The sequence below is a fragment of the Balaenoptera musculus genome, chromosome 1 (genome assembly GCF_009873245.2).
Source record: "Balaenoptera musculus isolate JJ_BM4_2016_0621 chromosome 1, mBalMus1.pri.v3, whole genome shotgun sequence".
NCBI classification, from domain to species: Eukaryota; Metazoa; Chordata; class Mammalia; order Artiodactyla; family Balaenopteridae; genus Balaenoptera; species Balaenoptera musculus.
This window is the reverse complement of record NC_045785.1, coordinates 170548167-170563938: the sequence shown is the minus strand read 5'-3', so window position 1 is coordinate 170563938 and position 15772 is coordinate 170548167. Positions and strand designations below refer to the sequence as shown.

Sequence of the window (15772 nt, the reverse complement as noted above, 5' to 3'; positions counted from 1 at the left end):
TTTCATAAAGTCATAGGAAAATTTTTCTGCAAATACTGAAACAAGAGCTATCAAGCCCTCTTTAAATACTTTTTTTTTTAAACACAAATTGTGCCTAATATCACAATGGAACATACTATTGTATTTGTCTGTGGCTTCCCTCTGTCACTTAATTTCGGTAGATTTCCACTTCTCCCCTACATCATAACAGTACAGACAAGGAGAAGGCTTGTAAATAGTAGAAAAATAGAAAGGTAGGGGCTTTATTTGCCTTGCAGGATTTGGAGATCTTCCTGAGGAAAAAGAGTGATCAAACTATCAAAATAATCAGGAATAACGGATTTGAAGACTGAGAAAATGATAACAGCTACTATGCCAGTAAAGTAGTACAATGCAAGTACAATAAAGTATTTGATGTACTTTATTTCATTTAATCCTCAAAACAATCTTGTAAGAATTAGTTCCTAATTTTTCATGTGAGGAGACTAAGGTTTAGAGAGATCAAATAATCTGCTTAATGTCAGTAGCTGGTAGGGGACAAAGGATCTGAACCCAGGCCTGCTTAACGCCAAAGCCCTTGTTTTTTTATAATCAGTACACATTTATTTAAAGGAGCATGATTTACTAATTCACTTTATGGGTGCCCTTCAGTGGTGAGTGGTTCATCCTCATTGTTAAATATTCAGGAATTCTGTGAGTTGGTTATTAAACCCAGCCACTATTAAAAATTAAATCATATAAACCTAAATAAATTATATTAAAACAAAGGTAATAAATATTAAAACTCTGTAACTTCTTAATTATTTCACTACCTTTTATTATCTATGCTCTCATGCTGTTTAAATCTATTGTATCTGGGTGGTGGAAATATTATATAATTGTACACGATCTTTTCCCAACTCTGTGTTCAGTGCTGTCACGTTGGCAACTTGAAATCAGCCAAGTAGGAGTACTTACACCATGGAAGTTGGTGAGCACTTCAAATCAGGACATTTTTCTTTCATGGAGGCCAGTTGTTAAACATTTACACCTCACTTCTGCTCTTCCACTGCAGGTGTAATTCAGGCAGAGGGGGCAGAATATGTTGCTAATGCTTCTCTAGACCCTTTTCTGATCACGTTTATATAAAATTGCAAATACTATTTTCAAAGCATCTTCTGGTTTGTATTCTTCGATCCACATTTTCTGCTAGTTTGTATAATGAGTTAAAAGGAACATAAATGGTATTTAAACCCCATACAATAGCCAGTCAACTATTGTGTTTTTCCATGTCTGTGGATCCAGTAAACAGATTAAGAGAACCCTTTCTCCTTCAGCGCTACTGCAACCTTCAGCCACTTCTTCAATGTCAAGGAAGAATAGAAAGGCAGGACATCTTAAATCTGTTCATTCTGTTCTTCCAGCATAAGGGGAAAATGTCTGGCAAAAACTGAGTTTCATGTTGAAAAAGAGAATTGGTGATAACCTGCAAACCTCACATAGCTGTTTTGGCCTGGCCTTCTGGTGATACACACACAAAACCTGGAATAATTAGCAAAATTGGCTTATAAATATATAGATCTCCCTTGACTTAGGATGGGGTTACACCCGATAAACCCATCATAAATTGAAAATATCCTAAGCTGAAAACGCATTTAATACACCTAAGCTACCAAACATCATAGCTTAGCCTAGCCTACCTTAAATGTGCTCAGAACACTTACATTAGCCTACTGGGCAGAAATCATTTACTGCAAAGTCTATTTTATAATAAACGGTTGAGTATCTCCTATAATTTTTTGAAAACTGTACTGAAAGTGAAAAACAGAATGGGTGTCGGGTACAGAATGGTTGTAAGTGTATTGGTTGTTTACCCTTTTGATGGCATGGCTGACTGGGAGCTGTCCTAGCATCACGAGAGAGACTCATACTACAGATCGCTAGCCTGACAAAGATCAAAATTCAAAGTTTGAAGTATAGTTTCTACTGAACGTGTATCACTTTGACACCATCGTGAAGTCAAACTATTGTACATAAGGGACAGTCTGTATTGTAAACGGTAATTGCTTCTCGAAGATGGTGGTGGTGTTTTGTCCCATTCCTCGTATGGAGTAGCGTTTTTTATTAAGTCAGAATTCATTTGACTACACTTTCATTTCAGGAATAAATGTTTCTCACAGTTCTTTTTGGGTTTGTGAAGGGAGGATAGTGAGAGGAATAGGCAAAAAGGTAAAGGAGGTTACACAATTAGGCAGTAGACGTTATGAAGAACGATTACACTTTGCTTTGATTATAGCTTGGGTGACAAAGGACACTGATTGTGTGGTGCTGACAATAAACGTGAGACGTTCTGGATGCATTCACTCACTCACTAAACAACACATTTTGGGTATCTAAGACACTCTGCCCAGTGCTGGAGATAAAATGGAGAGAATGAGAGCCAAAGGAAGCACACATTTAAGGGGAAAGATGTGCCCTCTGTCGGGGGTCTGCCCAACTCAAGCTGGTTATGAGATGTTCAAAGGGAGGCGAGGAGGCTGGGTGTGAGGGTCTGGATTTCAAGCAGGGAGCTCGGGGAAGAGGTGACCATTTGGGAGTCAGCCTTCAGAACTGAAGCCTTGGAGGAGATGAACTCACCTGAAGAGGGAAGAGGTGAGGCAGGAAGGAGAGGAAAAAAGAGGGAAGGGGATAAAAGGGAAAGTGTGAGCAGAGAAAGTTTAGGGTTGAGGCTTAAAAACCTTGGTTGGTGGAAGATCAACCAACAAAGTTGACTAACACTGAACATCCAAAGACGCAGGTTTCCCAGGAAAGACTTGTCATGAAAACTAAGGGGAGCCACTTTTTACCAAGGATTGAGGCTTCAATCATGTTGAATGTTCCCAAGAAGTCAACGTGATTACTGGTGAAAAAAGCCCACTGGATTATCAGTGTGGAGGTCAAGGGCAAATTTAGGAAGAGATTTCCGTGCAGGGATGAGGTGGAAATCAGTGTGGAGGAAGTTAAAGAACATGTGGGAAAAAAGAAAATGGGGAAGCACTTGAAGGCCATTCTTTAGAAGGGCTGTGCTCTGTGGGGAGGAGCTGGGGCAGGAACCAGAGGGGAAATGGAGCCTGTTTGCTTAAACATTAGAAAGAGAGAAGCAACAGTGTTACACTGAAGATTAAGGATAGAAAAAGGCTGAATAGTAGTGAAGGAGGTGGTACTCAAAGCACAAGAGGCAGGTTTATTTCAGATGGAAGGACCACCCCTTCCTGCCGTGTCCCTGGCGGGAATGATGCAGATGCAGGACACGTGGCTGTCTGGGGTGGGAAGGGAGCAAATTACTGACTGATGACATTTCCTTTCCTGGTGAATTACGAGGCAAGGAGTTCTGCCAAGACTCTAGGGAGAGGTGGGTGAGGATTGTATAGGCTTGTGGGAAGAGGAGGAGAAGAAGTGGAAGGTTTGAGGAGGGTGGAGAAGGTCTGAAATCTCTGTTACAGAAAGTAGGTAGTGAGTTGACCAGGTTAACACAGCAGTACCGAGGGTGCTGCTGAGCTGGGTGATCCTGAACTTAGAGTAACACTTCTACCTTCTAGGCATGGAAACTGGAGGGACTTAAGCTCTGGCTTTAGCTCATCATATAGCTCCAGGAGCCTCACTTCAGATTCTAATCAACGTGAATGGCATCCTGGAATTGTAGTACACAGTCCATAGCCCTGCCTCAGTTTTCTCATCTATAAATTTGGTTAATAATAGTACTTAACTTCATAGGTTTGTGGTAAGGATGATTTGTAAAATGCTTGAACAGTGCCAGGAACGAGCAAGGGCTCTCTAAAAATGACCTCTTGCTGACATTCTGCCAAGTTATTGCTCAGGTACATTAAAGTCTTCGTATGACGCAGAGAACTTTCACAAATGCATAACTCTTACTTTTAAAAATGTCAGTGCCAGATACCGAAGATGAGGTTATAATCTGATATAATGTTTCTGGAAAGCAAATTTGCAATAAGTGTGCAATGCCTTAAAATACTTAAAATTCCTGATGTAGTAAATTCCATTTGTTGCCATTTAAGAAGATAACCAGACATTCACACAAAGATTTGTTCACAAACTTTCTCACCACATTTATAAAAGGAAAATATTAGAAACAACTGAAATGCCCAATTTGTTCATAGGATGGAATGTTATATAGCCATTAACCTTGGTGGCTAAAGAGTTTTTAATGCCATGGGAAATGCAAATAAAATAATGCCAAGTATAAAAAGCAGACTATGAAATTTTCATTAGAGTATGATCTCAGCCAGGTAATAAAAACTCTGCATAAAAAAGGGATTAAAGGAATGAATTATGCCAAAATATTAATGGCGGTTGCCTCTGGGTGTGGCGGGATTATTAGCAGGACTGGCTTCATGGTTGTGTGACCTGTGCAGCTGCCCAGGATCCCACATGGAGAAGAATTATGGACTTAGTTTGATGCTCTGCTGTCATTATCTTGAAATTGTTAATGATTTTTGAACAAGGGGCCCCATATTTTCATTTTCCAGTGGAACCCACAAATTACGCAGCTGGCTCTAATTATAAGTACTTATTTTATTCTTAATACCTTTTGTATTTGCCATTTTTAAACAGTAGACATATAAACCTTATAAAATCTGAAAAGGGCTTATTTTATAGAAATGTAAGGAGGCCCCAGTTGATTAGCTAATTGCCCTTTTCTGCACTCAGTAGCCCTTTTGCTTTTCCTGGCAGTGCCGTATATCAAAGCTTTCCAGAAATGTGAGCTATGACGCCACGTCATTTGAAAAGAAAAGGAATGGCAAACTTCTCTAAAAAGTTATCTCAAAATAAATAAAGAAAAAAAGAAAAAAAGTCATCTTAAGTGTTTGTTTTCGTCTTACCCATGTTGTAGCTTTCTCTTCATTGGTTTTCATCCCATTGCTACATGAAAAATCTTCCTAAACTCACTCTTGATCTCCATATTATTTAATCCAATGGGCATTTTTCCCCAATAGTCATCTTCATTGATGTCTCAGTAGCATTCAAAGGAACTGAACACTCAGTCCTTTTAGCAACCTGTTTTCCCCCTACCTTTCAGGACAAGCTTCCCCTCCGGCTGCCCTCCTGCCCTTTTGGCTTATGGTGGCGGCCACTTCTACTCACACTCTTTTTGGGTGACGAAGCTGATCCATTCAGAGGCCGCGCTGCCCACGTCATTGCGGGCCACCACCCTCAGCTTGTAGGTGGTGTAGGGCTGGAGACCCCCGAGGCTGGCTCTCGGCCCTGGCCCAGTGTACTTTGTCTCGGTTTGGCCGGGAGTACAGGGGGTGTCTGAATCCGGAGGGCAAGCCATGTAGAGTTGGAGCTCATAGCTGGAATGAGAATGGACACAAAAAGAGAAAACAGGCAAAGGAATTAGTCTAACTGTCTTTTAAACCTGTTGATATTTTGTTTTCACCGAACTGCCAGCTCTTTCAGATTCCCATTTGTGGGAGACTGCTCTCAGAAACACTTAATTTAATGCCGTTGGAAATGGGCAGCAGATGGAACCAGAGAAATGATAAGAGAAGTCACATGTATACACATGTTGCTGTCCCCCCAGCAGCCAGGAATCCTTGTTGGTAGAGATAAGATATTTCTCTCTTTTTAGAAGAGAGTGATAAAACTGTTCTTCTCTGTTGAAAATAAAGAATATCTTTTTTTCCTCCAGATTGTCTTGAGTGAAATAACTTCTTTGGTCTTTCAAACAGTGGTTCATTACGACATTTTAAAATCAGATCAAGGAAATTCTGATTTAGTCACAGAAGTTCCTTATGTTCTAGCTGAGCCCTGTAGAATGAAAAATTCCAGGGAACCATGAGGAAGAGCACATCCTTTCAATGAATGGGAACACATTGCCTTGTCCTGTTTTTTGGCTGCACTGCGCGGCATGAGGGGCCAGGGATTGATCCTGTGCCCCTTACAGTGGAAGTGCTGAGTCTTAGCCACTGGACCGCCAGGGAAGTCCTTGCCTCGTCTTTCTTATTTAAAGAAAATTTTGTTGTTCACCCTTCTATCCTTAGCTGATTTATGATTGAAACACTTTATGGGGAATGTGACCACTCAAATCAATTGATTTGTCTATTTTGCTCTAGGTGTCTGTTCAATCAGCAAGTCTTCCTTGGGGAGGGCTGGGTAGCTGCATATCTGTGTTCATGTCTTATTTCGGTTTATTTGTCCTTTTGGCTCTCCCACACTACCTTTGAATGACACCGTTGGGGAACAGTGGGGGACTCCACTGGAAGGAGGCTGTCCTCGAGGCCAGTGTCTGGATTTGGGGAGAGGACAGTCCTGATGGTGGAGCAGGATGAGTTCTCAGCTCTGCTGTTGGCCCTTGGCTGCAACAATTGAAGCAAGTGCAGGCCTCCACCCCAATGGAGTAGGTCGTGAAGGGCTGCAGGCCATGAAGCGTCTGCTGGGTGGCCAGGCCTTCAGCCAGCTGTAGGAGGAGAGAGAAGACTAGATGAGGCCCAGTCGCAAGTCACGGACAGTTGGTTCACTTTTATCCTGTACCACGCGTTCTGTGAATAGAGTGCCGTGCTAGTTACTCTGGGAGATGCACCCTGGCATCTATCACAATATTTACCCTTAGGAATGACCAATCCAGCTGGAGAGGCATGGCTTAAACATGCAATGAGATAACAGTTTGATAGAAGTTTGAGGCAACAGGATAGAAATCACAGGGAACAATGTTGTCTATTACCATAAGAGATATTAGAAAATGGCTCAAAACTCACAAAATACTGACCAAGCTCTGTGACCCTCAGAATGATGCCTTTTTGAAAAACAAAATCTATATTTGAATTATATTTCTAAGTCAACATTCACTAAGGTCCATATTTTGCCATTGTTACTTGCATGTAATTTTGGGGTCAAAACTCCCCTCAAATTCCCTCAAATCTTAGAGTTGAGTATTTAAGAGCTTGAAATATATATTATACATATATTTGTATATTTACATATATTTCAGAGTTTGAAAGTCCATATCTTCCTCTAAGGGTGTTGATCTGTATGAAATATAATTTTTTCCTCAATCATCTTTGTTGCATTATAAAGTTTTTGGTTTACCTGGAGCAAATATTTTTACCTTATTGTGGTTTTATTAAGTGCTCTTTGGAATAGAAGAGCTCAGAAACTGGAAACTCATTTTCACATTGACATAAGCAACATTTAATTAAGAAGAGCTACCTGTTGTTTAAAAAAATGCATACAAGGCACTCCAAATAGAAATTATTTTAGTTTATTAATATTATCATTTTATAAGCATGGATAATCAAGGGTTGATTGTATTTACATCATCTATATTTATTGAATCGGAAGCCTTGTAGAAAATATGCTAATATTTCTTTAACATTCCGTACAAGACTTCCTTGCATGTGAGTTATCTTTTGAAATTGTGTTTCAATACCTGCTACACTGGCCTCAGAGGATTTCTCCACACTTGCCAAAATTGTTCCCTCAATTGGTCTAAATAATTTATCATGTCATACCAGGATCTGTGCAATTTCTCTATGAGATTTGTGTGAACAAAGTATTCTAATCTGTACTTATTTATGAGAAATGTGAGAGTGACACCAGCTGTCCTGCAGAGAAAAGAGACTTCATCCCCTGGCAGGTAGTCTCTTCATTTAAATAATGCAGGAACTGGTCTAGTTGATTATTTGGTGTCCCTTTCAGTGAATGGCTTGGCTAAAACACAGTCTGAAAGATGATTTCCCTCCACAGACCATCTTGTCTCCTCGATGTGCCCCAAATGTGTTAATACACAAACAGTGGAGTAGGGCTGAGCTGAGCTTTTGTTTCTTCCAAAGACCTAGAACTTTCTAGAAGTCACCAAAACAAAGTCTGAGATTTCAGTGTGCTCTTAGAGATTTGCTCGTGCCAAAATGGGGATTCCGAGGATATCCTTTGCTCTACTTTTTCCTTTTTCATATTAAGATTTACACCACCAACAGAGACCCTTTGTTGGCCCCTTACTATAAGCCACTACTACATTGAGTGCTTGACATGTGTTTTCTAATTAAATTAATTCAACTAACTTGATTATCTCTAAAGTCTTAGGTTCCTTACAAGATCTGTGGAGTCTTTAATACCACAATTAGCCCTCCTCTCCCCAAGCATTTACGTATATTCTGTACGTTTCCTAACGCTATTTCTTTGCAGAGGGATCTTTATGCCACTAAGGTCACCACAGGGCAACTGAGAACAGATGGATAAGAAAGAAGGATCAAGGGGAAGAAAAGCAAGGACACCATGGTTTATGATTTGTTTTAAATAACTCGATCAGAATACTGCTCTCACCACCATCTGGGTCCCGCTGGTATCGTTGGAGAACAATCTGTAGAGACTGACAATCCCGTTGGGCTTCCGGGGGGCGCTGATGTTGACCACTGCTTGGGTGGCAGAGACCGCATGGAACTTGGGGGCCCTGAGACCTTCCGGGGGGGCGGGCCCAGTTCTACACCGCGTCCAGCTACTGGGGGCTTTTCCTGCTGAATTCACGGCCCAGACCTCCAAAGAGAAATCAAGAAGACCAGTCAAAAGCCAGATAACCTCAGGCTGCAGAGAAGTTGGCAACTCAGAGCAACTGAAAACAACAGAATGAGATAAACTTTGATCTTGCGACTTTGTAATTGCAAAGGAGGGCAGGTCCTTCCTGTTTTTAGCCTTTGACCCTGTGAACACAGAGGGGGTCCTATTAGAGTCCCGATTTCTGAACGCAAGCTGGCTGATGGCTGATTTAAGCCTAATGAAAAAATGCTCATCTCTGTACGGGGTGTGGAGTGATTTTGTCAGCTTCTGCAACCTGAATGGATCTGCAGACTCCATAAAACTCAGCAATTCTTAAACCCCGTCCCCACCCAATCTGCATGAAAATTGAATTTTCCTTTCATCAAGGAGGGAATAAACATATGGAAGGAGGTGTAATCTTATTTATCAAGCACCATTTGTATAATTAAACACGAATATCCTAAAAGGTTGCCTTAGGTCATCATTTGCATGAGTAAGTAATTTGTAGAATGTCAGGTACAATAGACAGAGTAGATGGATGTGTGAGTGGATAGGGTTAAATTAGGCCCAATAATAGCCAACTACACAGTGATCAATCAGGATGATAGATCTAAACGGCAATACGAGCAGACTGTCTGCATGTTTAGGAGTAGGAGTCTTCCTTAGCAAGCTTTCATGTTGTGCAAGTCTGACCTCAGGAAATTTTTCCCTCATTTGGTGTCTTTGTGTATTTATATATGTAAACATACACACACAAATATTACAATATATACAATATATACGCTATATATAATAATTACAATATATACCATTATATGATATATACATGTTTTATATAATTATATAGGTGTGTATATATATATATATATATATATATATATATATATATATATATATATAAAAATTTGTTCTGAGCTTTTAAAGACAAGTCTGGAAAACTTGTTTGATTCTATAGTACACACGTTCTAGGTGTGCGGTGTTAAAAGAGCATGCGGAATGTTCAAAATACGAGATATTTAGAAAACACTGTAGGAGGATACTTTGCAGTGAGAGTTTAGTTTCATTTTTGTTTATTTTGCTTTCGCATCAATAAGAATTTTAAGAGAATAAATAAATATTGGAGAGATTTTCAGTAGTTAGGCTAACTTCTATCAGTGTTTCTGTACTTTTTTTTTTTTTTTGCAGATTTCTTCGTAAAAGTAAAATTTCTGATGTTGAATTGCTCTTGGATTGCTGTCAAATGCAAATCTCCAGCCTCTTGCTGATAGGATTGCCAGAAACCCCGTATTTTGCCCTGGTTTTATTGAGAAATAGTTGACATACATGCCACATTTTAAAAAGAGGTAACTAACCTACTTACAAAGCAGAACCTGTTCTTTTCAGAGCTCTGATCCATTTCTCTCATAGTTTGCATAATAACCACTAACATTTGTATAAATTCTATACTTTACAAAGCACTTTAACAAACGTTCGCTTACTTGGTCCTCACAATACAACCTCGTAAGGTGGCTGGACAATGTATTATTAGCCCCTTTTACAGATGAGGAAATCAAGGCTCTGAAATGTGACTCTCTTGTTCAAGGTGACAGAAGTCACTGGAGCTGAAACTAGAATTCTACTCGCCAATAAATTTTATTGCTCTTCCCAGTAAACTGTGCTTTTGATTCTGTATGTCATCCATACACATAAATAAGATACTCAGGATCATGAATATTAAATGACTTTTCTATAGGCAATTACCTACCTGCAATTCTGGATTAAGTAAAGTCTCTTAGCTTGCAAGGGTAAATAGACATGCCCAGGTTGTCTCAAATGATAGAGGTTTGTTTTGATAGGCCCAGGGAAGTAAGGAGCAGGAAACTGTCTTAGCAATGGGAAAGCTAGGGTCCATGGAAACCAGAGTACAGGACAGAACACAACTGTAGCTGCTCTTAGCATCGCTCTGGAATGGCCATGGTCAGTCTTACAACAGGGAGGGTAGCTATAGTAGGTAATTGATGAGGAGGTCAGATTTCAGGGCTGATGAGAAAGAGTCGTGGACTCCTCAGTCTGCTCCAGACTAACCTCTTTTACTGCAAATGTCTTGCTGTGGGGTAAGGGGAGTATTTTTGATTACACGACGAGTAACAAAGATTGAAAGGAAAATATTCTTGAGAAAGGGATGCAAAATAAGGTGCACATACTGATATCAAATTCTTTGCCAAGAGAAGGGCTTTGCTTGGTGATTTAAGGGTATACAGAATTTTAGTGGGGGCCACAAAGGATAGAGAAGAACACAAGGAGGGAAGTGCAAATGGGCTTGACAAAATAAAAATTCAGCAAGTTGCCAATTAATTACTGAGCATCCAATCTATTAAGGCTTTTTAATGCTGCTGTTGGCAGATAGGACTAGACCTCATGCCTTTCTGCGTTACATGGGCAAACGGGGGTGGAGGAGTCCTAGTTCCAAAATGTAATTTAATCCATGGTATTTTAAAATACTTGCATCTCAAAAGTGTGGTATTTTGCTATGTATCTTTAGAAATATTCTCTTCTAAAACCTAGGCAATACAGAATTCCCCACCAGTAAGTGGAAATGTATGTAGGATCTAGTGTCTTTTGTCTTTGACAGGAGACCTTCATAACACAGTGCTTTTTTCCTAGTCTTTCTTTTTAGTATTCAATCAATTTGAGATCAAAATAGCATTCATATAAATCAACATGCTTATGCAAAGCAGGAGCAGCCTATTTACATGAGCTCCTCTGAAAATGAAAGCTGTTACAATGAAGAGAAAGCTGTGCTAATGAAGCATTATGGATTTCACAAATCTTGCACCAACAAGGCATTGTCTCTTATACCAAACCACCAGAAGAAGAGTCAAAAAGAAACTGTCAGTGATATTCTTTCTTTCTCTCTTTGTCTCTCTCTCTCGAGGTAAAAAGTCCTTTATCCAAAAATCGCTGTAGATTTTTGTCTATGCCCAGCTAAACAAGAGGCAAAGGAACTAGGGCTTTCCTGGTGGCTCAGTGGTTAAGAATCCGCCTGCCAATGCCGGGGACACGGGTTCAAGCCCTGGTCCGGGAAGATCCCACATGCCGCGGAGCAACTAAGCCCGTGCGCCACAACTACTGAGACTACGCTCTAGAGCCCACGAGCCACACTACTGAAGCCTGCGCGCCGAGAGCCGGTGCTCCACAACAAGAGAAGCCACCGCAATGAGAAGCCCACGCACCGCAACAAAGAGCAGCCCCTGTTCGCCGCAACTAGAGAAAGCACGTGCGCAGCAACAAAGACCCAACGCAGCCAAAAAGAATAAATAGAGTAAAACAATAAAATAAAATAAATAAATTTATTAAAAAAAGATAAAGGAACTAAAGTATAGTTCAAGGTTCAGGATAAAAATACTAACAGATTATGCTTATGATTTATTTCTACTGAGAAATAATGGCCCCAAGATTTGGGTCCATCTTTATATCGTAGAGAAAGAAAAAGCAGAGATCTTGAGTGGGAAAATTTGAGTAATATGCCCTGATTTTTTATTTTTAACTAATCAAGAAATTAAATATCTTGAGAACAGACGTAGAGTTGCCTACTTTGTCTATCTCAATCTATCCTATCTATCTATCTATCTATCTATCTATCTATCTATCTATCTATCTATCTATCTATCGTCTATCACCTATCTGTCTACTTGTTACCTAACTGATAAGCCAATCCATCTGGTTTGTATCCCAAGATTCCCTCACATGATCATTGAGTATATAAACAGTGTGTGAGCTACTCACAAAAAAGAAGGGACGTTTTAAGAGCTGGAAACAGAAGTACAGCTTATGAATTCCATGGCCAAGAGAAAAAAAAGTAAGGATACTTTTATCTTTCATTTATTCAGAATATCCTTAAACCTACAGCATCAGTGGAATTGAACATATTTTTTTATAATAAAAAAATTAGATGATTAAAATTTCCACTAAAGTAACTTATTATGTGGGTGTAATGAACACTTGCACATGTGTGTATATACACACACCCACACACACACACATTATAAGAGTTAGGAACTTCCCAATGCAGAGCTGTTAAAAATGAGAACAAGTTAGGACTGGCCAAGTTGGGGTGTTTTCCTCTCTAATGTTTTGAATGAAACAGCGAAAGGAGTTACGATGTAGGAAGATGTCATAGAAAACACAGGTTAACTATTTGAATAAATTAAAAATAACTAAAATGATCTAACCATAAATTCTATAACTGACTAGTGAAAGAATAGATCTATTTGTTTTCAATCTAATTTTTGATATCTAACTAGTGACTATTACCATCTTTATGCTGTTTTCCATTAAAAAATAAAATTGTTCTTTTATTTACTCTGCTCCCCTCCCCATCCCCCAGGTCTAATCAGTGTATTTTGCTTTATAAAGTTTTAATTACATGAAATGTCAGCATCTGTCACCACGCTGCCCAGATCTCATTGCTGTGGAAACAATGGGCTCAGTTGTTTGTCCTCTGTTGAAAACTGCCTCTTAGAAATCTTCCTTCAGAGGAGTCTTTGTCAAAATGTGTTCCTTGGCTACAATCATCAAAATCATCTTGCGTTCTTGTAAGATAATTTATATTGAAAAGATCTCAGAACCTGCCTTTTTAACAGATTTCCAAGTGATTCTTGTGTCCAGTCTTATTTGAGAAACATAGAGAGCTCTTCTCTATAGAACCAGGTACACAAATCTAGGCACCATACATTTTTTTCAATTTCTGTTCATGTGTTGTCTATTTAGAGTTGTACTTTGCATTACTTTTGTCATTACCTTCAGCCATTCAAATAAGCACACAGCATGTATCTGGTTGCATATGTTACAATTGCAATGATCACCACCAAGTTTATTACAGTGGTTCCAAGCAGAACCAGAGGTCACTAGCTTTGGAGAACAACCATTTGCTGCCTAGTTTTCACTCCAGGTGCAAATTTCTTGAAACACTGATCTTTCTGGAACTTGTTGGGTCTACTTTTTCCTTACAGCCCAGATGAATATTATTAACTATTCTAAAATGCTCCTAATTCCTCTCACCCAACATTTCTCCTTCTAATTTTATTCCAGAAGGAAAGCAAGAATTTGTGAATGGAAACAGTTGTAATAAATTTTGTAAAAGAGAAAGAGAAGGACCCACGACTCTGCCAAGGATGGGAGAAGGAGAGATGCTTCAGAAATTCTCTTAGAGTGGTGGCCCATTGGGTGCTTATGTTACTGACCTAGTTATGCTTTAGCACAATTTCCACACTTAACTGTAAAGTAGTTTTCATTTTAATGCATTGTCTCACTCAATGGCTCATAGCTTTCTAAAATAACATTCCCCAGGACTGATATTTTCCAAGTGTAGTCTCACTACAAAGAGAAACTCTTAATGTACATTTCCACATTTCCAGGGTTTCTTGATGTGTTTTTCCTTTATCATGGAATAAAAAAGTCCTTAATGGTAAAAATACCTTATGATTCTTTTGGCTGAGGAAAGGCTACAAGTCTTGATAAGACCAAGAGAACATACCTAGTGATGCTTTCTATACGGTTAGCATCCAGCTGATGTCTACTTGGTCTTGTATTTGCTATCATATTCCATATAAAAATGGATCACAGGGGGCTTCCCTGGTGGCGCAGTGGTTGAGAGTCTGCCTGCCAATGCAGGGGACACGGGTTCGAGCCCTGGTCCGGGAAGATCCCACATGCCGCGGAGCAACTGGGCCCGTGAGCCACACCTACTGAGCCTGCGCGTCTGGAGCCTGTGCTCCGCAACAAGAGAGGCCGCGATGGTGAGAGGCCCGTGCACCGCGATGAAGAGTGGCCCCCGCTTGCCGCAGCTAGAGAAAGCCCTCGCACAGAAACGAAGACCAAACACAGCCAAAAATAAAGAAATAAAAATTAAAAAAAAAGCATACTTTCAAAAAAAAAAAGAAAGAAAAATGGATCACAGGAATAACCAAATTCAGCCAGCAATCTTTCACAAAACCCCACTAATCTGTTGACTCCAAATGTAAGTGACAGTGGCTATCCCTGTCCTTGAAGCAATTTGAGGTTTTGCTCTTTTTTCCAGGCTGTTTATTATGAGTTGTAGTATAACTGCTACTCTCAGAGGATTAATACATGGAGGGATTTTTCAGTTCTCTGCAACTTCTGTGATATTCTAAAACACACTTCCTTGTGGAATAATGATAATTTTTGATAAAACAGAGACATTTGCACAATATTGTTTCATATCAAGCAGCATTAGGGAGGCAACATCATTATAAAAACTGGAGAATGTGAATACATTATTGTGACGATTCACATCAGAAGTAAACAAAAATCCAACATGAACAGCCATGCCAGTAATTAATAAGAAGAGTAAATAGGTTGCATGTTAACAGGCAAACAATTAAATTATCTGTTTCTTAGGGGCATGTAATGAGATTGTTATCACACTCCCAGAAGAGAGACAAATAGATATTAAAAAGGTCTTTCCGATACCTGTATTGGCTGAGGCCAACAGCTAATTCAATAGATTCGATCAAAATCACCTCTTCTTTCACTGCTCCTGATTTATGACTTGGGCTGTAGTTAGTCATCACTCACTGTAGTTTGCGCTCCAGCGCTCATAAATTATGCCTCATAAATAAAAAGATACAATCAAGGAAATCATATCAATTCATCTACAACCTTGGAGTATATTTTCCCATGGCACTCACGCTAATGTCTTTTTAAAGGGTAGCTTGCCGTGGGTTTTGAATATGTTCGAAGAGCAACGTGCCAAAATGGGCTTTGCCAGAACCGTGGTTAAGAGAGACTCGTGGCTAAAAAGAGAAGGCAATAAATCTGAAATGATATGATAACAAGATTTAAAAAAAAAATTTCATGAACAGTCCTGTAGGCTGCAGTCATAAAGGAATAACTTGCTGAAAAGCTCTGTGTAGCTATCTGTTTAACCATCTACCTATCTGATTTTCTTTCATCATCAAATGGACTTTTTTCAGCATCTCTGTTTGCATGGTGCTTTGCTGGGTCCATTAATAGTTATGCTTTTACAGATATGGTGCTTGCGTTCCAGGCTTCTTTAATCAAAAACACTTTGGATCAGGCAAGATGGAACACGGTTTTAATTGAATTCTGGGACCCAGGGGACGAAGGGTACAGCAGAACATTGTGTTCCTTTCTACTGGTGCTTTTGAAATTCAGAGATGTGAAGCTAGTAAAGAGATTACAAGACATTTTCCTTGCTAGAAATGGGTGTCTTCTGTCACTACTGCTGAGCACACAGCCTTGCCCTTTGTGGGTGTGCAATAAA

General features: G+C 39.6%; 1 protein-coding gene across 2 annotated transcripts in view; it reads right to left on the bottom strand.

Moving 5' to 3' along the window:
• USH2A (usherin) overlaps nt 1-15772 on the bottom strand; it is an 816496-nt gene that overhangs the window by 70572 nt on the left and 730152 nt on the right. For both annotated transcript variants that reach the window (XM_036853226.1, XM_036853215.1), the window contains exons 64-66: nt 8278-8487; nt 6177-6415; nt 5101-5309 (exon numbers count right to left, since the gene is read on the bottom strand). In XM_036853226.1, the coding sequence (XP_036709121.1) occupies nt 5101-5309; nt 6177-6415; nt 8278-8487 (658 nt within the window). The remainder of the gene's footprint in view (nt 1-5100; nt 5310-6176; nt 6416-8277; nt 8488-15772) is intronic.